Source organism: Leishmania braziliensis, chromosome 36, assembly GCF_000002845.2.
Source record: "Leishmania braziliensis MHOM/BR/75/M2904 complete genome, chromosome 36".
NCBI classification, from domain to species: domain Eukaryota; phylum Euglenozoa; class Kinetoplastea; order Trypanosomatida; family Trypanosomatidae; genus Leishmania; species Leishmania braziliensis.
In genome coordinates, this window is record NC_009327.2 from 999676 (window position 1) to 1023002 (window position 23327).

At 56.0% G+C, this 23327-nt stretch overlaps 8 protein-coding genes across 8 annotated transcripts; all 8 read left to right on the forward strand.

The window, feature by feature from the left end:
* Positions 1–1415: 1415 nt before the first annotated feature.
* On the forward strand, positions 1416–2111 carry LBRM_35_2640 (putative caltractin; the record flags this gene model as incomplete). The annotated part of the gene is made up of 1 exon (XM_001568834.1): positions 1416–2111. The coding sequence occupies one exon, from the start codon at positions 1416–1418 to the stop codon at positions 2109–2111; it is 696 nt and encodes a 231-aa protein (XP_001568884.1).
* A 1096-nt stretch (positions 2112–3207) lies between these two features.
* Positions 3208–3909, forward strand: LBRM_35_2650 (conserved hypothetical protein; the record flags this gene model as incomplete). The annotated part of the gene is made up of 1 exon (XM_001568835.2): positions 3208–3909. One exon carries the CDS (start codon positions 3208–3210, stop codon positions 3907–3909), a length of 702 nt encoding a protein of 233 aa, XP_001568885.1.
* Positions 3910–5141: 1232 nt separating this feature from the next.
* LBRM_35_2660 (conserved hypothetical protein) lies at positions 5142–6470 on the forward strand (the record flags this gene model as incomplete). Its single annotated transcript, XM_001568836.1, has 1 exon — positions 5142–6470. The coding sequence occupies one exon, from the start codon at positions 5142–5144 to the stop codon at positions 6468–6470; it is 1329 nt and encodes a 442-aa protein (XP_001568886.1).
* A 1744-nt stretch (positions 6471–8214) lies between these two features.
* Positions 8215–10326, forward strand: LBRM_35_2670 (conserved hypothetical protein; the record flags this gene model as incomplete). The annotated part of the gene is made up of 1 exon (XM_001568837.1): positions 8215–10326. One exon carries the CDS (start codon positions 8215–8217, stop codon positions 10324–10326), a length of 2112 nt encoding a protein of 703 aa, XP_001568887.1.
* A 1527-nt stretch (positions 10327–11853) lies between these two features.
* LBRM_35_2680 (putative acid phosphatase) lies at positions 11854–13188 on the forward strand (the record flags this gene model as incomplete). Its single annotated transcript, XM_001568838.1, has 1 exon — positions 11854–13188. One exon carries the CDS (start codon positions 11854–11856, stop codon positions 13186–13188), a length of 1335 nt encoding a protein of 444 aa, XP_001568888.1.
* A 2095-nt stretch (positions 13189–15283) lies between these two features.
* LBRM_35_2690 (conserved hypothetical protein) lies at positions 15284–16108 on the forward strand (the record flags this gene model as incomplete). Its single annotated transcript, XM_001568839.1, has 1 exon — positions 15284–16108. One exon carries the CDS (start codon positions 15284–15286, stop codon positions 16106–16108), a length of 825 nt encoding a protein of 274 aa, XP_001568889.1.
* Positions 16109–18345: 2237 nt separating this feature from the next.
* LBRM_35_2700 (conserved hypothetical protein) lies at positions 18346–19824 on the forward strand (the record flags this gene model as incomplete). Its single annotated transcript, XM_001568840.1, has 1 exon — positions 18346–19824. One exon carries the CDS (start codon positions 18346–18348, stop codon positions 19822–19824), a length of 1479 nt encoding a protein of 492 aa, XP_001568890.1.
* A 1145-nt stretch (positions 19825–20969) lies between these two features.
* LBRM_35_2710 (chromatin assembly factor 1 subunit b-like protein) lies at positions 20970–22943 on the forward strand (the record flags this gene model as incomplete). The annotated part of the gene is made up of 1 exon (XM_001568841.1): positions 20970–22943. One exon carries the CDS (start codon positions 20970–20972, stop codon positions 22941–22943), a length of 1974 nt encoding a protein of 657 aa, XP_001568891.1.
* Between the last annotated feature and the right edge of the window lie 384 nt (positions 22944–23327).

The following is a 23327-nucleotide window of genomic DNA, read 5'->3' on the forward strand; positions in this document are numbered from 1 at the left end:
CACACGTCTCCCCTCTCCGCCGCATAACACCGTACAGTAATGAGCAGCTGGCGGACGGGCAGGTCGCCACTGCGGCCGCCACGCCACGCAGAAGAGGGCTTATCACATTCACACACCCATTCCGTCATGACGACGCGGTGGGGCGCGCTGCCGCAGCCGCTCCGCCACGTGTGGTGCTCTGCGTGTGCCGTGCCGTGTCATGTGTAGGTCGTCTGTGCTTCGCGTGGTGATCGTGTGCATGTGTGCCTGCGTTCCTGTGTGCTCGCAGTGTGCTGGTGTCTGCCACTCTCGTGCGTGGCGCCGTGGCTGCGCACGCGCGCCTGCTCTGCAGGCCAGCGTGGGCCGCAGCAATGCCTGTGTGGCGGCGCTTTTCCCGATCCCGAAGCACCGCGAGGCAACTTGGACAACCCCCACACCTGCGTGCCAACGCAGCTGATCTCTCGTTTATATGGCTAGAAGTTATCCCACACTGCTGATTCTTGAGTATCTCTCACTTGAAAAAAAATTGTAGAGCGCTTCTGTGCCCGACTGCAGTCTTGTAGGTGAACATCCCCATAGTGGTATATTGAAGCTGTGGTACACTCTAGTGTCCCTCCTCGCCTGACGACATTCTGCTAGAGCAGCTCGTCTCTCGGCGTAGGATGTGCAGTCGACACTTCTGTGTGGCCTGGGCAACGCTCTATGGAGAGTAACAGGGGCGGGAGATGGAAGAGGTGCTAGTGCCTGTGCATGCGACTTTGACGAGTAACTACTCTAAACCGCCGTGGCAGTCTGCTGGCTTCCCCCCCCCCCCCCCTCTTCCTCCCTCGGGTGCGCCGATTTGAAGCAACGCCGCACAGTGTAGATGCACCCGAGTTGGGGACGCAAGCAGCTGCGTTCGGATAGGCGCAGAAATCGGCCTTTATTTACGCATGGCTCTTTCTGTCTATAGTGCCGCTCTCTCAAGTGTTCTCTCTCTCTCTTGGGTGAGCATCTCGTGCGTTCATCTTGCAGAAAGAGGCTCTACGTATCCCTGCCACGTTGTCCCTCCCTTCTTTCGCTTTGGTATCGTTCACTATAACATGCGTCTGCGTTGATTACGAGGCTCACGGCTTCCGTCGCATACCCAAGACACCCCCCCCCCGCGTGAAGAGAAGACACGCCACGCACAAGCACACACCCACGTACCTCCGCTTGCGGCTGCTGCTGCTGCTGCCGATTTTTGTTATTTTTTTTTTTTGCAGCACAGCACTGCGGCTTCTATCATTACTTGTGTATTCACTGGGGAAACCTTCTCACCATCCACGGCATCCACGCAGCCACACTCGCTCCGGGGGCACCGGTAAAGGTATTTCATGACGTCCTCCATATTTCTGCGCGAAGACATTAAAGAAGTCTTTAGCATCTTTGACGAAGACAGCTCAGGGGCAATCAGCATGCAGGATGTGAGGCGTGCCCTCTACACCATCACCGGCCAGCGTGTGACGCGCTCGGAGCTGCTTAAACTAATCGCCTTCGCTCAGGACGCGGTGGCTAAGCAGCAGCAGGCAATGCAACATCAACAGGATCAGGTAACATGTCTACAGCGCTCTAAAATGGCGAGCCCCGAAGCACAAGGTCCGCCGTCTGTGACGACAATCACAGATGGCGAGGTGATGAGCTTCTCTGGTAACATCCGTTCACCTAGTCAAACAGGCGCATCCATTAGCACCTTGAGTGTGCGAGCCGAGTCCCCGATGAATCCGCAAGCCGCTGCGGCAACAGCAGGCTCGACCCCCGCACCCACTGTTCGGAGCCAAATCTGTTTTGTTTCACCTCGCTCTCATTTGCTGGACAGCAGCGAGGGCATCGATCTCGATGTCTTTGAGCAGATCGTTCTGCGTAAGCTGAAGCACCGAAACTATGAGGAGGAACTAGCGTACACGTTCGCGCTGCTCGAAGATAAGTCTTATCTCGGCTTCATCACAAAGGAGAGCGTGCGCCGTGCAGCCACCGAGACAGGCGAGGCACTGACGGAGGCCGAGATTGCGGAAATGTTCGACCCACTCGTGACGGGGGTGTCGACCGCTGCGGTGGATCTCTCAACGTTCACGGACCTTCAGCTGAAAGCTCGCAAAGCAGAGGATTCCTGATGCACAGGCACACTCAAACTCAACAAAGAGTGGTGTGGGTGTACGAAAAAGGTACAAGCGAGTCCACACACGCACACACACACACACACATGTACACTACACCAGCCTCCTGCGAAGACAGAAATAAGCAAGCGCGTGCCATATCGCTCATGGGCATGAGGAGGCACCATTTGAACTTGTTGCAGCAGTGTCTGCCTTATTGTCTGTTGTTTGCTGAATGCGGCTTCCTTTTCAGAACAAAGTAAAAAAAAGGAAAGCTGACAAAGGGGTAGCGTCGTCTCCAAGTGTCTCTGCTGGGCGGCGCAGCACACTTTAGGCAAAAGCACCGTGTCAAAACGCGCAGAACCCCTCCCCGGAAGAAGTACAGCAAATCAACGGCAACAAACATTACGTAGACCGGGCTGTAAACATCCATGCACGCATTTGCAAGCGCATCACCATGTCTTGCTCGTTACCTTCGCATTAACCATTCTGTTGGGGATGCAGTCGCAGTGCCCCGCTCGTGGTCGTGTCGCACTCCCCGCGAAATGTCTTGCATGGTGGTGGCTAACGTGCATCATTGCTCAATTAACGAGAGTCTTGCATTTGGCCATTGTACTCCCTTTTCGCCTTCTCTCTCGTCATGTTTCGCTTTTCGGTTGTATGTCCTCCGCTTTGGTCCTCTCTTCAATGCTGCCCACGAGAGATAGGGAGAGGAAAGAGTCCTCCTCCTCACTAGCTGTGCGTGCGCTTTGCCTGCGCACACACCCACACAAGCATAATCATTCTTGCCCTTCCCGTGTTATTGGGCAACCCGTTCGGGCATCCATACAGCACCTAACTCCACGACCGCATCAGTGTACCTCCCGTTGCTACCGTGCACTGCACATCGCTTGGGCACCCGCCCCTTCCTGCTTGGACTTGCTATTTCGTCTATTGTATTTGCTCCTCTTGTCTCAACGCTTTGACTTCGTCATTTTTAGTTGTAGTACCGGACGTGCGTGTTTTGCTCTTAATTGGGGGAATCCGATCCCTATCGGCATCTGTGAAGATGGGGAAGTCTTTGGGCACCTCGTCGCCGAGCCAGCAGTGCACTGAGTGTAAACGTGGCTTCGGCATGATGCTATGGAAGCACACATGCGATGTATGTCACCGTAGCGTGTGCGACGACTGCGCCCCTCGCAGCACCAAGAGCGCTGGAGCCAAGGGCGAAATAACAAATTTGCGGGTGTGCAAGACCTGTGGCACCACAGGCCACCGCCTCGGCAAGGCGGTTAATGACAACTCCGCTACCGATGGTACGCAGGGCACAGGCGCTGCTCGCCCCGACCCGAATAGTGAGACTGAGCGAGAGCTTCGTGTGCGCCTCATCGAAGAGCGCAACAAGGCACAGCAACTGCGTGGATGCCCTCAACTTGCGCGCAGCGCAAGCGGCTCCAGAGCCACGGTTGCTGGTGAGAAACCTGCTTCGCCCGCTCCGGCTCCCTCATCTCCCGCACCAGCCCTGTCAAGGACGTCAGTCTCATCTCCGGCTGCTCTGTCATCACCACTGCAAAACTCTGAAAACCCAGAGCATCCGGCCAGCCCTGCCCTAGAGGCGGCGATGAGACGCCAGCTGCAGCAACAACAAGCGCGTGGTTGCGCTGCGGCATCGTCACTGGCGGCCAAGATGTCTCCAGAGAAGAAGCGGCTCCTTTTCGAGATTGAGACGCTCCTAGAGAAGCATCGCGAGGATCCGCCGTTTGGCTTGCGAGCGTCGGATGAAACGAAGCTGCGAGGATACCTTCAGTTCCTCAAGACGAAGTATCATTCGAACTAGTAGCCAGAGAGGGCAGTTGAGAATTTGGGAGAGTCGGGTGACCGGGCCGTCTTGCTCTCCTCGCGAGCTGGTCCAGTGGCGTAGAATCCTGCGTATGCACGTTAGTGCGATGGTGTCCTCCTCGTCATTTTGTCGCTCAATGTGTTCGCGAATAAAATGCATGTGGTTATGAGTGTATAGCGGGGGGATGTCGCTCTCTGTTTCTTTCCTGTCCTTCCGTCTGCCGTCGTGCCGCACACCACTGTTTGGGTCTGCCCTTATGTCCTTACCAACTATTCTCTCTCTTTCCGTGTGCTTTTGGCTGCGAGAAGAACGCCATCACCAACGCTTCTCTTTGTCTCTCTTCTCGAGAGTGGAGGAGGAGAGAAATCTCCTCTCCCCCCCCCCCCCCCGGCCGAGGAAGAATAAGACGAAAAACCGAGAGCTGAAGGAAGAAAGACAGAGCAAAGTACTTGTGCATGTGCGCCCCCCCCCCCCACCGCCGTGCGACACCGCTCACTAATGATCTGCTGTCGAGTACTGAAACAAGCCTCTCTTGCCCTATGACCTACTGGTATTACACATGCAGCGTGGCGAACACGATACCTTCTGAGAGTCTAATGCACAGACATCGAAGCACCATTGTTCAGGAGATTGCGTTCACGTACGTCATCTCCGCCTTTCTCTCTCGTGCCCGCGTGCCCATTTTCACTCTTCTGGTCTTTGCCTGCGTCTTCTCCTTGTCCCTCGTTCGGCCCTCTCTTTCAACCCTTCGGTCATTGGGCGGTCTCCCAGAATACATACATATATATATATATAACCTGACGCGTCGAATTCGACAAAGAACGCAGGCTTCTTGAGTATCTGCCCCAACTGGCCGAATCTACTCCTCTGCGCTGTTGTGCGCTACGCAGACCAACTGCAACGGCCATCCCACCCATTCGTCTCTTTCCTTTCTTTTCCCCCCTCTCTTCTAAGCATCTTAGACTAGACTGCCAATACCAAGGGCGGAAATACACTTACATCACACTCCGCGCGTGGAGGCTGTCCTCACTGCGCACTTCGATAAAGAGCTGCACAGCAGCAGCGCAGGGACAGGCATGCATACTTGCCAACAGATAGGACCATACCCACACTCATCGTGCCTGGTTTTTTTTTTGGGGGGGGACCTCTCCTTATCTCGTTGGATCCAGGGAAGGAGCCTGCGTGCCCAACGCTAAGGGAGCAAGAAAAGCGCCTTCGTATTGAATACAATGCAGGGTTGGCAGATTGCCGCGCTCGTCATCATCGTCGTCGCCTTCGTGGCGCTGGCGGTGCCACTGGTCCTTTTCATTTACCGGCTTGGCACCTGCCGACGCCTCCGCCTCTCGGGCAGAACGAAGACGATCCCCTCACGCTACGTAGAGAGCATCGTTCGCACCCAAGACGACATCTCTGACGCTGGGGATGCCTTTAGCCGACTGCACCGTGGTGACCCGCGCATTCACCCCAGCACTCACCTGCTTTACTTTTTGGACTTTCAAGGGAAGCTGCATTGGATCGACTTCAGGAAGAAACCCGCATCAGAGATCGACACCGAGCCAGCAATGCAGCAGTATATCTTCGAAACCTTTCAGCCGACAGTCGAAGAAAGCAACAGAATGGTGTATTTACCCCCTGAGACGTTAGCGCTGTCGTATGTGAACGAGTATCAGAGAGTAGTAGTAATGGACCTGAACCGTCTGCTCGCCCGCGACGCCACGTTCGGTGCACGAATGCTGCATACTGCAGAGCGCCCGCTGCTGTTATCGCGCCTTGTGGCAGACGACGCCAATGGGGCCGTATTCACGGCACTGAGTCGCTATGGTTATACTGTTGGGGATGCTGCCGTAGTACCTGTCACTCAGTCAAGCATGCAGTACCCGGCACTGGTCGCGCCGTCATCACCGAAGCAGCACCAGCAGTGCATTGAAGTAGACATTAGTGAATCTCGTGCGAATCCCATGTCCATGGGTCCAGCCGTTTCAGCCCCTATGTCCAGCACGCCCGTCCCTCCCCCGCAGCCCTCACTATCGAACCTGAAGTCTGCGTATGTGTTCGATTCTTCCGGCATGGCCCCTGCTCCAGTCATTCACCCGTGTGACACTCACCACATCACCGTCAGCACCCTCGTTTCGATCACGGCGGCCTCATACACGGTGCTAGATGCCAACGGAACTCGCACGGAGCTCGACGCGACCAACACCGCGCTGATCGAAAAGGCGCGGCTCCGGTGGGATCGACGACAGAGGCTTGTAGTGCCACTTGTGTCGGGGGTGTTGGCGGGGCACCAGTGCGTCATCGATCCCGTTACGGAGGCAGTGGCGCTTTTCAGGTCACCTGCAGCGCTCGCCACGCAGGTCAACGGCGTTCATCCCGTCGTGTGTCAGCGCGCCGATGCCCTATACTACACCGTCGAGCGCGTGAACTCAACGCAGTGGCTGCCATTTGACAAGCCTTTCTGCCTCCCGGCTGGGCGGTGGTGCGTGCAGGCCCGCTCCATGCTGTACAGCGACGACAGCAGCAAAACGATTGCGAAAGTCTTCACGGTGACGGTACTGTGACGTGTTCATGGAATGAAAAAGAATGACAGGGGAAGGCGGCAGAATCCCAGCGCGGTCCTCTGATTCTCCAGCGTCCCTTTTTTCTCTCAGGACACTGATGAACGACCTTTCGCAATGGTGTGCGGGTGGGGTGTGTTGCCTGCCTCACCGCCCTCTCTCTTTTCGAAAAACTGTCAAGGTCACTCTAATGGTGTGGGACATCTCAGCTCATGGTATCAGGGTCTGGCACCCACTCTATGGGAAACCAAGCAGCCCCTACCCCCTACCAACGATGTAGAGAGGTCAGAGCAATTCATGGCTATTGATGTGGGTCGTTGATTCCTGGATGGCGTGGTGTCGGAGCGACCTGCGACAGCGCACATGTTTGTATCATTCATACGATGGGCAAAGAGTCACCGAGACTCGAGCGCATCTCAGCCCTCGCAGCCTCCTGGTGGTGACCTGCGAGGCGGGTGAGTAGAGCTTGGGGCAGAGGCCGTGCTTCGTTGCCTGAGCCAGCGCACTGACGTGACGCGTATCTGCTGCTGCTGCACACTACGCGATGGGCATGTGGCAGGCCTGGTAGAGTGGGGATTAGATCATGTATGGCAGAATGGATGCACCAGGCAAAAGAACTGAAAAGGTGGTAGGGGGCTAGCACTCTAGTGCATTACTACTGACATTACGATGTCTACGGTGTTTTGGATGCCTTGTGTGTTCAGTAGGTCGCCGCACTGGCACTCTTTCTTTCCACGTTACCTTCTCTAGCTGGATTAGGGGTCTTTTTCCTTGGTTCGAAGGCCCGAATTCGAGGCTTCAGGGAGTGAATCTCTCTCTCTCTGTATGCCTGTCCTGGTTCATTGTATACGCGCCTGCTGCTTCTGTATATAAATATACAGACCCACCCGCCCACTCCCCACACCCTCACACTCATATATATATATATATATCGGTGTGGGTGGGTGGGTGTGGGTGGGTGGGTGCGGGGGTCGATCCTCGTGTGTTTGCTTTCTTTTTTCCGCTGGATGCGCAGTATTCTTTTTGTCTTCTTTTGGGAAGGAAGCGAGGGACGTGTGTGCACTCACTTCTCTTTTTGCCCTCATGTCCCTCTTCCCTCTCTGAAGCCCAGCTCCTCGCGTCGCTCCTAAGTGTCGTCGTCGCTGTCCTCCTGTGACAAGTGCACATCACAATACAGTGCCGCACCAAGACAGAAAAGGGACGTTACGCATCGCGCTGGTTGCGTTGGCGGTGCAGACCGTCCTGCAATGCTGCCCGGAAATGCGTGTTTCCCTAATGACTATATGAGCGGTACTGCTGCTCAGGCACCCCAGCAGTTTGCAACGTGCTTGTTCCTGTACAAGATGAAGAGACCGAAAAAGAGCTAGTCCACGGTGCCGCATCCGAGACGCAGAAGATGAAAAAGATTGAGTGAAGCGCTCTGACTTGTTCGAGGATGCTACGTATGTCTATGCATGCTACTCTAAAACTCCCTGGCCCGTCCTCAACACTCCTCTCTCGAGTGCGCGCTTTTTTTATTTTTACTCACCTATGGCGCATGAGAGCATGTCCCACAAAGTTTTTCGCTGTTGTTTTCTCTATGCGTGTGTGTGCGCGCGCATTTAAGGTACAACAGGAACGTCCCCTTCACTGAAACTGGAGGGGGTGAGGGGGGGTGATGGCGGGAGGGGGAAGAAAATCACGGAAGTACAACACAGGGCCGCACCGCGCTGGGAGAAGACAGGGCCAACACGCGACGCGTAGAGACATGTTACCGAGTATTTTGGAGGCCATACCGAACACCGGGATCGATGAGGCAGAGAAGGTGCTTCGGCAGAGTTGGCCATCACTTCTCAAGCTTAAGGGTTCAGCGCAAGCCAGGTTCTGCGCCGATGCGGAGTCCTTCCTTAAGACGCAGCTCACCAAGAGATCAGCGCCAATCGATACCTTGACTATCTTTACCATCATCTATGTGGCCGCAGTGCACGCCATCCACTGTGGCCTTGCCGCCCCAGTCCGATGGATCACAGCACAGGACAGCCCCTTCCGCCCATCGATGCCTGTTGAGCACGCGCTGCCGTCACGCACCGAGGCCGCGCGAGTCATCGCCAGTGTGTGCGAGCAGCTTCTGCTCGCAAACGCCAAGGTAGCGAGTATGTACTTCAGCAAGCTGCTGCGTGAAACAGCCATGGGGGTACCTCTTTTGGCGCTTGTGCTTCGCGCGTACGGCGAGGCGGCGGTGGACGTGCTGTCAGCCCGCTCAGAGGACCGACAGGACCTCCAGAGCTGCGTTGAGCATCTCGCTCTAGCAACACACACATTTAGCGATTCCACGTCAGACGATGCTCTCACAATAGCCCATCCAATCCTTCTGCACGTCGCCCGTGTGAGTGGTTGCACTCAGGATGCAATACAACTCTTGTGCCGTCCCATCTACTCCGTCAGCCCAATGCTGACGGGTATTGGCCTGTCCGACTACATCGCCTACTACGCAGAGGCTGCGCTCCTGCTTGCTGCGCACGAGCAGTATGCGAGCGCCATGTACGCCCTTGTGCCAGTGAGCCGGCTTCCTCCATCGCGCGGAACGGAGGAAGGCGAGATTGGAAGTTGTAACGGGATCGGTGAGGAAGACGTCCCACCCTGGCTTGACGAGCTCGAGGATGCGGAAGCGGATGTGCACGATCCCGCCCCCCAAAGTGGTAGTTATGCTGCCGACTCTAGCCGGACTTCCGTCACTGGTACCTATAGCTCCCTCCCTGCTCAGCAGCTGTTGTTGCTCTATCCGTGGTACCGCACAGAGCGCATTGGGGCGACGCGGAAGTACACCATCGAGCCCAAAGATGGTATCACTGAGGTAGGTGCCTTTGGGTGGCGAGGCATCTTGGCTCTGTCTGCTATCGAACGAGAAATAGACCGCCGCATCGCTGCTTGGGCAAACCGTTTGGGCATCGTGCTACTCGCCGCGGCCTTCGGCGGCGGAAGTCCACGTGGCGTGATGGCGCTCGCAGAGCCAGTAAGGCGGCGGGTTGTGGACGACGAAGAGGCGCCGTCCATCTGGACTGGCATGGCATCGGCAATCGCTGGCCACGTGTGCTTCCCGCACCCGCTGTTCGGTATCCTGACGGAGACAACTCCCGTGTCGCTCCAATCCTTTGTGCACATCGCCACGACCAACAGGGCGGCGAGTGCGCGGGTCTACACGGACCTTCTTGTGGCAATCGCTCGGCGAGATGCGGAAAATGCGCAACGGTGCCTTGGCAATGCCGCGAATGTCGCATTGTTCACAGCAGACCTCACCTTGGATGTGGTCAGGGCAACGGTGCTGTGTCAGCTTCCGCGCCACATTCTACTGGATGTGGCGCGCATGTACGCTCATGTACCGATGCAAATGTTGTTGGACCGGATACAACTCACACGCGCAGCCGCGAAAGCCAACAGCGCGACTCCAGCTAACGAAAGCGAAGAAGAAGAGAAGGCGCCGAATCCCGCCACTATGGAAAGCAGATACGCGCTTGTGCAGCTATTGGTCAACATGTGCGCCACGGGAGATCTTGCGTCTTCCCACATCTGCGTCGCTGCCGCTCCCGCAGCTGATGCGGCCGCGATTGCACACGTAACTTTTTACCCGGTCGAAGAGGTGGTCAAGCAGCTGAACAGTGGCACCGCATCCTTTTCTGTGTCCACTGCCAGTGTGAAGTGGATGTTGCCGTCCTCAGCAGCTCACCTGCAGCGCTGTGCTCACATTGTGCAGTTTCCAATCCACCAATACACAGGTGCCTTCCCTGACACCTCTCTTGTCCCAATGCTGGCACAGCTGCAGGAGCTCCAGAGGGTCGTGGATGCCGACGCCGAAGAAATTCGTGACACGGGGCTTGTTTAGAGGTGGGAAGGGGGCGCACGCTGTGGATCAGGACAAGGGAACGAGGGTAGTTGTGTGACATCCTTCTTCTTTGTGTTGTTCGTCATGGCCGCTCAATCAGTCATTTCTTTCCTGTTTCCTCTCCAAATGCACTGGTTGAGTCGCTGGTACACACCACATCCGCGCGCGTTGAGGTGCGCGCTTTTATTTGTTTGCCTCTCTTTACCCCCTTCCGCTTCTTCGCTCTTTCTCTCCACTCTTAGTGGCCCTTGTGTGTGGGCTTGCGCTGAAGTGCATTCGTGTGAGCATCGGGGGAGGAGGGCGCCAAAAGCATGCGCTTCTTCTACATTCACCCTTGGTGAACTTCCCGCTTTGCGTCAATGCGCCGTGACTTGCCTCTGCGCGGCTGTATATGAGCACACGAACACGCGCTTCGCTGTCGTGGGCGTGAGTGTGTCCTTGCGCTACCTTTGCCTTTCTTGTCTTTGGGCTTCCTTTCCTCTCACTCGTCACCCTGGTGGCGAAGGGGTGGACACCTCCGCGCGGTATCAGAGTGATGGAGGTGAAGGAAAAAAAAGGCCAAACAGAGGGGAGGAAGTAGTACTGCCAGGTATCGGCCACCCCTTCCCAGACCAAACCCAAAGAAAGAGAAGACACGCATACAGCATACCTCGAGCATTGTGTGTATGCGTATCTTCTGCGCCTGTATCACCTGGAAATCTGTGGTACATTCATTTTTTTTTTTACTGCCGGGAGAAACAGTAAGTGTACTTTCAGCAGCAACAGCAGCAGCTCCCCTTTGCTATTGCGGGCATAGACCCGACTCTCCAGAAGACTCTCGCAACTCCATTCCATTTTGGTCGTCGCACACAGACACACACAGCATCAGGCGCAGGCGCCCCTGTGGTCACGTGCTGGAAAACCTTTGACGGTATCGTTCAATGCACCTTACCGCACTGCTGGAAAAGTGAGGCGAAATTTATCGACAGCGTCGAACCCCTCAAGCAGAGAGCTCAGTATCACCGCCATAACACCAATGTCCAAAAGGAAAGTCCCACGAAAACCATCAAGTTCTCCTTGCAGCAGCCGAAAGGGGCCTCCCTTCCCAGCCATAAAGCTCTTTTTCCTCCTACCTCCAGTCTCTTCTCTATTGTGCCGGCATTGCCCATCTTTACAGCGGCGTGTGTGTTGTCTGTGATGTTAGTTGGGAGTTCAATCAAAGTCGAAGCACTGCTAGCCAGGACTAAGACCCTGTTGCGCCTCTGAGCCATCTGTCTCACCCTCCTCGCCTGTGTCCGACGGCTTGCAGCCTCAGCGTCTGGGTGCGCTTGGTTTTGCTACTGTGCACAAGTTATCTCGCAAGTCTACAGACAAAAGTGCACCCTGGTATGTTCTGTGGCTACACGTTGGCGTATACCAAGGTAGAACAAGGTGCTAGGCGTCATCCATACACAACCAGCCATCATGGCCTCAATGGCACTCCTCGTACCCGGCGCTCTCGCGTGGCGCTCGGCGTTCGTCACTCTTCTTGTGGTCCTTTTGGGGTGGATGTGTGTGACGGCTCTTGTCTCGGTCTTTGGCCTCGGTTCTGCGGGACCCAATGAGCATTCAGCAGGGCCTGACCCGATCGACGCCGCGCATCCCCGCTTGGACATCAACTGGACGGAGCAGAGCGTGAACTCACATAAAACTAAAGCGGAGCGCAATGAAATTCTCGAGAGCAAGCTGGTGCTGACAAAGCTGGTGGTGCTCAATCGCCACGGTCACCGTGCACCGAACGCACCCTTCTGGAAGATGTGCCCCAACGACATAAAGAGCAGGAAGCGCTACGACGTCGGTGCAGAGGACTTGACTGGGCTCGGCATGGAGGAAGAGTACAACTTCGGCCAGTTTCTGCGAGACACCTACCGCGACTTTATTGGCAACAAGTTCAACCGTACGCTGCACTACCTCCGCGCTGTTGGCGAGCCGCGCATCTTGCAGTCGGCGATGGCGGTGGCCCAAGGGATCTTCCCAGACGGATTCGGCCCGGGCGGCTACTTGCCATCGCGGCCACAGTTTGTGCCCATCTTCTCCGATATGGATACGCATGAGTATCTACTCGATAACGTGCCATGTTTCCGGCGGGCTGAGAACGACTCGCATCAGTGGGTCGACAAGCACTTTAAGGACTTCATCAATGACCCTAGCACGAGCCGTGTGCTGAGCATGATAAAGAAAGTGTGCGGTGAGTACACCGGCAAGGCGGGAGCCTACGCCTACATCAAGACTGTGGCAGACGGTCTCACGTTCAACAGCGACTTCGGTCTGAAGGTGGCGAAGGGCAAGCTGGCACCACAGATGCTGTTCAGCATTCGCAACATCTCGCTGCAGCTCCTCATGCAGCGCCTGTATGGCACAGACGAGCAACAGACGTACATGGCAGCTGACCTCCCCCGCAGCATCCTGCAGACACTTAGCCATACCCACCTCGGAGAGACCCCCGAGCAGCTGAACGACTTCACTGACACACGGCAGGAGTCCACCTTCTACTTTATGCACCGCGAAGCCCTCTACGCCCTCGCGCAGTTTTTTGGATTTCAGTACAGCGTGCCTGGGTTGCCGCCAGGTGAGGTGCCCGTGGCGACTTCCATCATCATGGAGAAACTCGCGCTACATCGCGACCAGGACTCTCACAACGCCTCCACATACGTCCGCATGACGCTCTGGACGCCGTACAACGGCATCTACACGATACCTATCCCCACCTGTCGCATTCCTGAGCTGTGTGAGCTGAAGGAACTGCGGCACATCTACAACACCCGTGTGGAGCGCACGGGTACATGGGAGCAGCTGTGCCACTACACACCGCAGGAAATCGACCACACGACAGACATTCGTTGACGACTAAAGAAGGGAAAGAGAGGGAGGGAGGGAGGGAGAGAGAGAGACGTGGTGTCGGAAGCAGCACGACTGGGAAGCGAACTGGGGAAAGGAGAAATAGGGCAGGCAGCATACTGTGCGTGTCTATGTGCTGGGTGTGATCGTGTTTTTTATGCGTGTTACCCACACAAACACTCACCCACTCTCTCCCCCTCTCCCCATCCCCTACGTCCACGCACCATCGCACCTCGCGGCAGAGTTGTGGACTTTGTGACCTTTCTTTTCTCTCACTACACGTACCCCCGCCCCCGCGCCTCTTGTATTTGATACTTTCCTCCCTCCTCTTGCCCCCTCCTTCATCCTCCTTTTATCGCCAGTACCCTCCGGGCTGCCCTATTCTCTCTCTGTGTGTTTTCTTCTACGTCCCTCCCCCCACCCCTTTCTTAGCTGACTATCCTTTCCCGTGACTCCCCTTTCTTCTCCGCATTGTCTTTGATAGCTCGCTGCCAACCATGTGTATCTCCTTACCCCTTTCCTCCTTCGATGCAGCCCGCTCAGTTTGCACGGAGCGTAGCAAGCAAAAATGTCAAGCACGAATGAGCTTTTTTTCTTTTCCAGCCGTGCGTGTGGGGTTTGTCTGGCTCTGCTATCCGCCTCTCCGGGACCGTTTACATTGTGTTGCCTACGTTGCAGGCAAGAAATATATAAATATATAGATCAACGTAGATTAAGGTAAGGAGAAGGTAGTAGGGCACAAGTCGTGTCGGTGTCTTTCTGTGTCTTGTTGTCATGCCACGCCTGAGTCTCATCTGGGAACATCTTCGAACTGAGCATAAGCGCATAAAGGCAAGCACAAATCCTGCGCTTTTGGTTCTCCCCTCCTCTTCACCCACCCAGTGGTCGGTGGCAACGGGTTTCGTACCTGGGTCTTCGTGTCGCTGACCCACCTCATAATGGTGCAGAGCGACTGCTTGGGTGTATGCCGGTGGGTTGATGTATGCTGATTTGCGCGTAGAAATGAAGTGGTGAGGCGACGTTCCTCCTACGCGTGCTATCTACTTCTAACCCCCACCCCACCCCACCCGTATTGCGTGTGAAGAAGCGAAAAATGAGCGGGAAAGTGGACGGTCACCCAAAAGGCGAAAGGAAAGAGAAAAAAAAAAGGTAAGGCAATCAGAAAAGAAGCACAGCGATGAAAGAGGGGTTGCTGTGTCCTTTACGCTTTGACTGCACGCACATTGTGGAGCATCGGTCAGCCTCTCACACTTTTTTTCTTTTTGTCATCTCTTGGCAATGGTAATCGGAAAAACAGGAGTGAAAGAGAGCGAAACCTTCACGGTAGCCCCCGTTCTGTTCCCACCACATCCAACTCCACAGCGGAAGTTAAGCGAAACATTCTGGCGATGTAGATGTGTTCGCTTTTCAACTCATCTCTTAGGATATGGCTCCCAGGGGTGGGGCAACATTTCTCTATCGCCTTTTTGACCATCCACTAGTGAAGTACCACGTGCCATTCTAGCACGGGCAAGTCAACAGGTATACGCATGCAACTATGGCCCACCTACATATATATGTGCGCCTCCTGCTGCGCCACGACGGCGTCACAAAACAGGGCCAGCCAGCCGCACTGGGTGTCGCTCAGCTCGCCACAATGCCGCTGTCTGCAGCCGTACCCCGGGGGGCAGGCTGCCTGGCTTCCCCACAAGGAGTGGGGGGTACGTACTTGGACCCCGGCACCGTGCACTGCGGTGACCGGCGTCACGCGGGTTGCCGTGTACGTCACAACGCAAAATAAAACCCCGAAAAAGATTCCTCCTCCTTTGGTCCGCACCCTTTTCCGCACCCCCTCCCTCCTCGACCCTCCCCAGCCCTTCTCACGTTGTTTTGCTGTGCTACAGTGGGGATCGAAAAGTAGCGCACATTGGCTGAAGGACACGCGTGTTGAGCTCGTGGGCGTATGTGTGTCCGTGTGGAAAGTGGGGACAGTTGTGGCTATCCTGCACTCCTCCACATATCTGAGTAGCTTGCAGCTGTGAGACGCCACAGTTCACACATCTCTCTCCCTCTTTTCTCTGTAGCTTTCACTGTGGCCTTTTGTTTTCCTCCGCTTAGTGTCATGGATCCATCGAAGCGCATCTGCCTGAAAAACCTGCCGGAGGGGTGTACCAAGCGTGAAATCGCCGAACTGGTGCGCAATCGCACAGGCACACCAATCCACAGCATCGACCTCGGCCTCGACCCCGACGGACAAACGCGGCGCTATGCCCATTTCTCCTGCGAAGGCGCGAAGCATGTTCTGGATGTGCTGAATGGTGGAGTAGCGCTGCGCAACTCCACCATCTATGCCCATCCCGCCAAGATGCACTACTCGTTCCGCTACGCTGAGGCTCGTCGCAAGCGAGAGCGAGAGGAAGCGGAGGAGAAAGAACAGCTAGAGGCTTTTTGGGCTGCCTCGAGGCAGCGCTTTCTGGATCGCACCAACGGGGGAGAGCTCCCGAAGAACAAAGCCCCCAAAGACTTCTACGCGTCAAAGCGCAAGTACGCACGTATTGCAGCAGAGATCGCTCAGATGTCGCGCAATGTGCACGCCGCCGCGGGAGGTGATGTCTATGCCGAGCACCCACGCGGCGCCACCCGCACACAGGCATCCTTCTCAGGTGCAGACTGTAGAACGAATAGCACGCAACGAGCTGCTTCCAGGGATCAGTCCACCTTAGATGGTGGGTTTGCCGCGACTGGTGAACCACGTCGAACAACCGCAGGCGGTGGTGCTGTCAAGGCAGCAAAGAAGCGCGCACCGCGGCCCACAGCTTCCAGGTCGAAAGCGCCTGTTGCAGCACCACCACCGCCGCCGCCGCCGCCAGAGCCCACGAAAGAGGAGCGCAAGCTGAGCGGCCTGCAGGCGAAGTTAGCTGCGCTGAAGGAGAAGCTGAAGCAGTGAGGCATGCTTAAGGTCGATGTGTGCATGTGTTTGCGTGTGTAGACTCGCTGTTCACCTTGACGTGACTCGAGTGCGTCGCGTCTGTTTTCTCTTTTTTTGGTTGTACCTGAGTATGTGGGAGTATGGGCATTTCTCGTGCGTGTGCAGAGGTGAGTGTATTCCTAACTTCGAGTAATGAGCGTGCGCTCATCCACACAATCGACCCATAATGACAAATCCTTTGCCCCCTGCTGTCGATTTTGGTAGGCATGATTCACCTGTCAGCACACGCGCGTGTAGCTAATCGAATCACTTTTTGTTCTCACAATCCCCTTTGTTTCGCGAGAGGATGTGGCACTTTGGGGGGCCAACGAGGCCAACGTGGCGGTGTGTGTGCCGCCCGTGTTTCTCTCCGTGCTGGGTCCCCTCGCTCTCTCCTGCCCCTCCCTCTTACGTCGCCGTGCAAGGCTGCATCATCATCACGTAGCCTCACATCGGTTTCGCCCACCACCTCCACCTCCCCCTCACCCTCCTCCCTCATTCCTCCTTCACGGTAATCAGCCCCCGCCAATACGGCGCAACGTCGATTGCCTTTCTCCCCACTGCCCTACTCGCACATGGACGGTATCATCCTCAAGGGTTGAAAAGAGTGCCTTAACGTTCTCAATCTTTCGTATTACTCGTGCCGCTTCCAAGTCATTGCTTCACCGAGGAGAAAACTGTGCTGGAGGGGTTGTCCTTTATCGCTGGCTTTGCTTTTCTCCGCGCGCGCGCAGTGTCGTCCGCACAAGAGCAAAAGTAGCGAACACGTAGGCGTGTCCTCTTCTCCCCTTTCTTTGCCCCTTTTCTTCTTTGCGCTTTTCTGTTCGTCCCTTGTTGCTTGCTTACGGGTGGCGCGTGTCTTGTGGGAGAAGCAAGGAGCGCTTAGCTCACTCCTTTCCTGTTTCGTGCTCTCTTCTCGACGTCCTACGGTCCATTGTCGGAACTCCAGTCGCATGGTATCTTCAGCCCCCACCCCACCCCTGTAGACTTCATATACCTACAGACACAGATCAGTGAATATACCTCTACCTGCCCACACTCACGCAGGCACCCCACACACACAGACAGACGCACTCAAGCGAGCGCACACAGTGAGCAGAGGAAGACACCACAGATCCAGCCAGCTCATTTCACAGCAACAGTCACAAGGAAAGAGGTAGCGGCGTTTTTCGCTCCTCCTCTTCTATTCCTGTGTGCGTGTGTGTGTGTGTGTGTGTGTGTGTGTGTTTGTGTGCATCTCTGTCAGCGACATTCTTCCTTGTTTTCTCTCTGCGTACTTGTGTGGGATAAATCCCTCTTGTAATTTACATATTCCACTCACTTTATATGTGGTCCTCTCCCTCTAGCGTGTCCTCTCTTTTCCCCCCTTCTCTCTAGCATTCGTTGCGCTTCACAACGGCCTCTTGCTTTCTTGGGGTGTGTGCGTGTGTGTGTGTGTGTGTGTGTGTGTGTGTTTGTGTGCACAAGGGAGAGACGGTGTGTCGTGCATCCACCTCTGACGGAGCTTCTGGCACCTCCCTCTCCGTCCTGTAATTCGTCCTCATTGCAGAGAGCTTTCGAAGACTAAAAGAAGTTAGACGAAAGAAGCTGTTTTGCATCACCTTTATCTTGTCGAACTCTTTCCCTCTTTCATTTTGTCTCCTATTTGTGCGCCACGCGCCCGCGTGCCTGTGTGTATGCACTTGTGTCCTAACCTCGCCTTTTCCTTCGCTGTTTCTTTTTGTATTTACTCTGGCCTCTTCTTCCTCCCTCCCCACCCCACCCTCACGTGAAGAAGCCTTTTAAATCGCTCCCTCACGCGACGTCCTTCTCTTTCTCTGTGTGCATTCTTTTATTTGTTTTCTTTTCAGGTACGGGGGCGTGTGATTGCGTCTTTGTGTGCCTCGTTGATCATCTTACTTTTTTTACCTCTGTGTGTGTGTGTGTGCCTGTGGAAAGGGAAGGGGAGGCTTGTGTATTCGACACCGTTTGGTGAGCGCTCATCGTAGAGCTCATCGGAGTAACGCTGCACCTGCCATTTGTGCTTGAGGTATTTTGCACCTTTCGTTGTTCGCTTTAGTGACCGGTTGACAGTGCATCGCTCATCTCCTTTCCGTCTCTTCTCGTTAGCTGAGTCATTGTTCATCGAGTGACGCGTGCGCCTCACCATCGTACTCCTTCAACCCTGCCTCACCATTCACTCCATTTGCCCTTAGCGCATACCTCGCTGACACCGCATGCCTGTCGTCACCATGCTCACAAAAGACGCGGGCTGTGAGGAGTCGCAGCAGCAGAAGCTCAAGGAGGACAGCAAGTCTCCGCACACTCCATCGATTCACTGGATCGCTCACGAGGAACAAAAAGGAGAGAAGGCAACCAATGGCGATTGCGCAAATCTCCTTGATTGGTCACCGCAGACACCAGAGACGCCGCCAGTGAGCGTGGCAGGCCTGAGAGTGGCGTCGGTGGCGGATACGGCCGCCGCAGAAACAACATCCGAGAGTACGACGCACGACAGCGAAGGGCGCACAAAGGAAGGTGCGACGAGCGCATATGGGTGCGTGGAGGAGCCCGCTGGTGGCGTCGCAGCGGCAAGAGGTGCTGCACCGGAAGCGGTACCGCAGAAGACACCGGAGAGAGGGCCATCAGTGCCTGGCAAACACAACCACTCGTATGGTGCCTCTGACGTCGTGTCATCCTCTTCCAGCCACGTAGATGCACTCGGCAATCTCATTGACAGCATTGAAACGCGCAAGCCGAACTCCACAATCAGGCTGAACGCAAGTAGCAGCAGTAGCGACGTCGATGCGTCAAGGAACACGGCGGCGGTGGAGGCCGATGACCGACTTCCTCCGAGACTGAGAGATGTCTTCTTTCCCTCCGCGGCCTGCGATGCAGTGACAGCCGCCTCCTTGATGACCCTAATCTCCTCCTACTGCAACGTTGTTACTCTCGTGCAGCTGATGCGAGTGAACCGCGCGGCGCACCGGTTAGCGACGAGCGATGCCGTGTGGAATCCTCTTCTTGTGTCCATGAACCTGCCACCTCTGCTCACCGCATACGAGCGGGACAGAGGCTACTACAACTTCTTTGTCGAAGATATCATCACCACACGTGCCCTGCATGGACACTACACATTTCAGGCCACAAACACCATGTCGGACACCCGCGGAAGCGTAGGCGCCACGAGCAGGTCAAGGTCAGCCGGCATGAGCCACGACCACGCGTCACGAGACGAGGACTCCCTAGAGGAAGATATCTTCAACATCGCCTCGCTGCAGCTGCTCATCTCTAGCGCCTCGCTGGGGCAGTCAAATCACCTTATCGGTCGCGTGCAGCTGCTCCTCACGTATAAAAATGAATCGATGGAGGTTCTGCAGGGCTCGTGCCGCTTCTCTGTTCACCGCCGCTGCTTCTCCCTCTGCTGCAGTGCCTTTGGTACAATGAAGCGCGGGCCTGTCTTCACGGTGGCCATCGCAACGGTGACGAAGCCGTGGGCCAACGAGGATTCTCAGCACTTCACCGAGCATAAGAATGGGATTCGGCTAGTGATGACGCCGGTGCTGTGGGAGGGTCAGAGCCCCGGCTCACAGATTACGGAGAACGACATTCTTGTGGTAAGCCGCCCCAAGCCGGTGTCCTCGTTGACTACATCGATGACTGGATCTGTGGGGGCAAACATCTCGCAGGGGGCCCCCACGGGATCACACGGCTAGTGCTGGTAGTGGTGGGGAATGGGTACGTGGTGCCTGTAGTATTCAGGTGCCGGACTCAAGACTAGTGTGAAATGTCCCTTTTCCCGTTTGCTCCCACAGCGTCATTCTGACGGCACCAAGAGAGCCGAAGGCCGCGGTACGTGCCGAGGATGCAGTTCCATGGAGGGAGGGCAAGGACAGGGAATGGATGTGCATATACCTGCATGTCTGGGACACACACCCAATGAACTGATTCGGTGCACTGGTGCGAAGGGAAAAAACGACGGTAGGTGTTGTGTCGGTGAGCGCTAAGCTGTCTCTCCTGCTTCCCCCCCCCCCCTCTGTAGGAGCATAACTGACCTCTGCCTGTATTTGCAGATTGGGTTGTTTGCAAACCACACACATGACGCTTGCAGTCGTCGGCAGGTGTGTCTACGCGTGTGGTGCCTCTGCTGTTGGCCATCTGCGTGTGAGTGTGTGTTCTGTCAGCTCTCCCTCTTGTTCCTTGAGAAATGCTGCATGTGACATGGCCAATCCTCACAGCCGGCGCATCTAGTAAGGACAGGGCGGAGGCGAAGGGGTTGAAACGTGCAGAAGTGCCTGCCACTCGAGTGCGAATGAAAGCAGTGGTGGTAGCCTTGTACTGCACTTTACTTCCGACACTCTCACCCCTCCCTCCTCTATGTGGTCTCCCCCACCCCTCGTTCTTCTTCGTGTGTGTGTGTGCTCATGCATCTCCTCATCCTCCCCCCTTACCCCTCAACGTCATTCATCGGCGAGCAGCAGCTTACAAGCACGCCAGGTGAGACAAGCGCAGCTCATTGAACACGCACACACGCGCGGATTCACCAGTAACGAGTTTGCGACGGTGTCTTGGCGAACAAAGGCATCGATCCTTACACACGTCTGCCACATCAGCGTCTCGCACACGAAGAGTGAAGGAGAGGCCACCACGACACTCAGAAAAGGATACAAAGACACCACGCAGGAGAGACTGTTGTGGTGTCTACTTCATTTTGGTTTACAGACGAGAAGTTCTGTACTACGCGCGCACAGCTACATACACTTTTTACTCCACACAGGTCGCACCTAACACACATAGGGGTAGGCGCCGGTCCTTCACCCACCCACCCACGGCGACAATACAGAAAAGGAAGGGGACCAGAATGAGTGCCCATGTAGGAGAAGTCAGCCTTGACGGAGAGGCGTATTGTGATTCCCATCGGCCGCTGCGCGTGCGCACCATTGAGATTTTGTGGCACTTCAATGAACGCGACGAAGAAGCGGAGCTTCTAGGCTTGCAGAGTAACATGACGGAAGGCATTACAAGCATCGACTACAACCCTCGTTGCCATCGTCTCGTTACCACAGGCGGCGACGGCAACATACGCCTGTGGGTTGTGCACGTCAACGCGGTCGACGCTTGGCTTGAGAACAACGCAAACGACATGCTGGCGTGCTGCCGCCACCTGTGTCGTATGCGCACCTCTTGGATGCCGCTCACAGCGCGGTGGTCGCCACAAGGAGAGATGATAGCAAGCGCGCACTGTGACGGCAAGGTGTGTCTGTGGTGGCGCGACCCTGCCGGCGGATCAGCAGCAGCAGCAAAGGATAAGGACAGCAGTAGCAGTGGTCTACACGGGTCACCAGACAGCTCGGATGGCGATGTAGAGGAGTGGAAAGCGTACCGCCACCTGACAGGGCATATCAGTGATGTATATGACATCTGCTTCTCCGCTGACTCCCGCTACCTTCTGAGCGGTGGTGGTGATGGCAGCATTGTCATTCACGATCTGGAAGGCTCTACGATGCCGGTGCTGCAGCTCACTGATCTGCACACGAAGTTTTGCCGCGGTGTCGCATGGGATCCGTGGACGCGGTTTCTTCACACATTTGGTTGTGGGCCGTCGCTGCTGTGCTTCACGCACGTGCCAAGGAACGAAGGCCACCATCGCCGCATGCATCTCGCCGGCCAGCGCAAGTGCCAAGGGAACTACATTGGCGAGTCGTGTGCCCTGTCCTACCGCCGCTTGTGTTGGTCACCAGACGGCTTACTGCTCGCTGTGCCGTACGGCAAGGTGACGAAGGCTGGTCACCAGCAGGCAACAAGCACAGCGAACCTATTGGCGTCCATCGAGGCAAAGGAGAAGGCGGAAGCGGCGCTGCAGAGAGCGAAAGACCATCCGCAGGAAGCTTCGTTGCCGAAGCACAGGACGGTGGCTGGTGGGAGTAAAAACCTCTACGACGCGCCTGTCAAAGTCACCAGAGAGGACGGCGATGACGAGCTGGATGACATGCACCACTGCGTGTATGTCTACACTCGAGAGGCACCGGATAAGATCGCCTGCCGAATTGGAGTGCGCGGGTTCAGTGAGGTGCGTGGCGTGCTATGGGCGCCGTGCTTCCTTGAGCCGCTGCCCACCGACGAGGTGCTGGACAGATGCCCAGAACGACGCACGGACCTTTCGAGCGCCGCACCCGACGGCGCAACGGCTGAATCGACGACAACAGCGTCGTCCGAGCGTCCACACAGCACCGGTCCAGCCACAGCAGAGCCTCTGCTGTCGCAGCTGGCGGCACTTGAAGCGGCACGTCAGCGCCGCGGTGCCTGGGGTCCGGCCGAATACCGCATGGCGCTTGCGGTGTGGACCTCAGATGCTGTTATAGTCTACACCACAGACAGCAGCTCTCGCCACAGCGACTTCACTGATTTGCACATGCGCAGCATCACCGACGTTGCTTGGAGTCACGACGCGTCTCACCTCTACACCGCCTCCCTTGATGGGTACATCAGCGTCATCGCATTTGGCGATTCCTTGGCGGTGGCGCATCGATTACCGTCCTTCTCGACATCGCCGGCGGTGCGCTCGCTCTGTGGACTCTTGGAACGCATTGAGCAAATCAGCGTCAGCGTTGAGGGCAGCCGCAGCACCGGCACATCCTCAGTCGGAGCCGCGAGAAGAGGTACCAAGACTAGAGGCGACACCTCCGCCGGAGCAGCAGAAGCGGCTACGACCAGTGTTGCTGTAGTGCGAAAGAAAAAGAAGACGGAAAAGACGTGTAGTGATGCTGTGGCACCGTCAGTGGCGCTCAAGGCTGTCGATATTCAGCAGCTGGAAGCCCTCATCTCGGACGTGTAAGCGGGGAAATCGTTTCTTTCTTTTCGGGGTTCACAAGTTCTGTCGTCTGCACTCCTCCTCTCCCCCTCCCTCTCTCTCCTTCACTGCCACTCATAGAGACGCCTCGCTTCTACAAGACGCATGTGCTACACGTCAGTACAGGTCTATAAGGTGAGGAATTACGTTGGACTGAACTGTACTTGAGCACTGATCTTCCATCGCGACTCGCTCCTCTTGCTCTTCTCGGCTGCGCGGTGTTGGTCGGAGCCGACTGTCATTGAAACCGGCCCACGCGCATGTGGCGGACCTCTGACCGTTTCTTCTTGTCGTTGCCTTGTTGTCCCTTCTCGAATGCACTATCTTCATCGAACCCTGCCTTGAGTATGGCCGCAAAAAATGCATCTG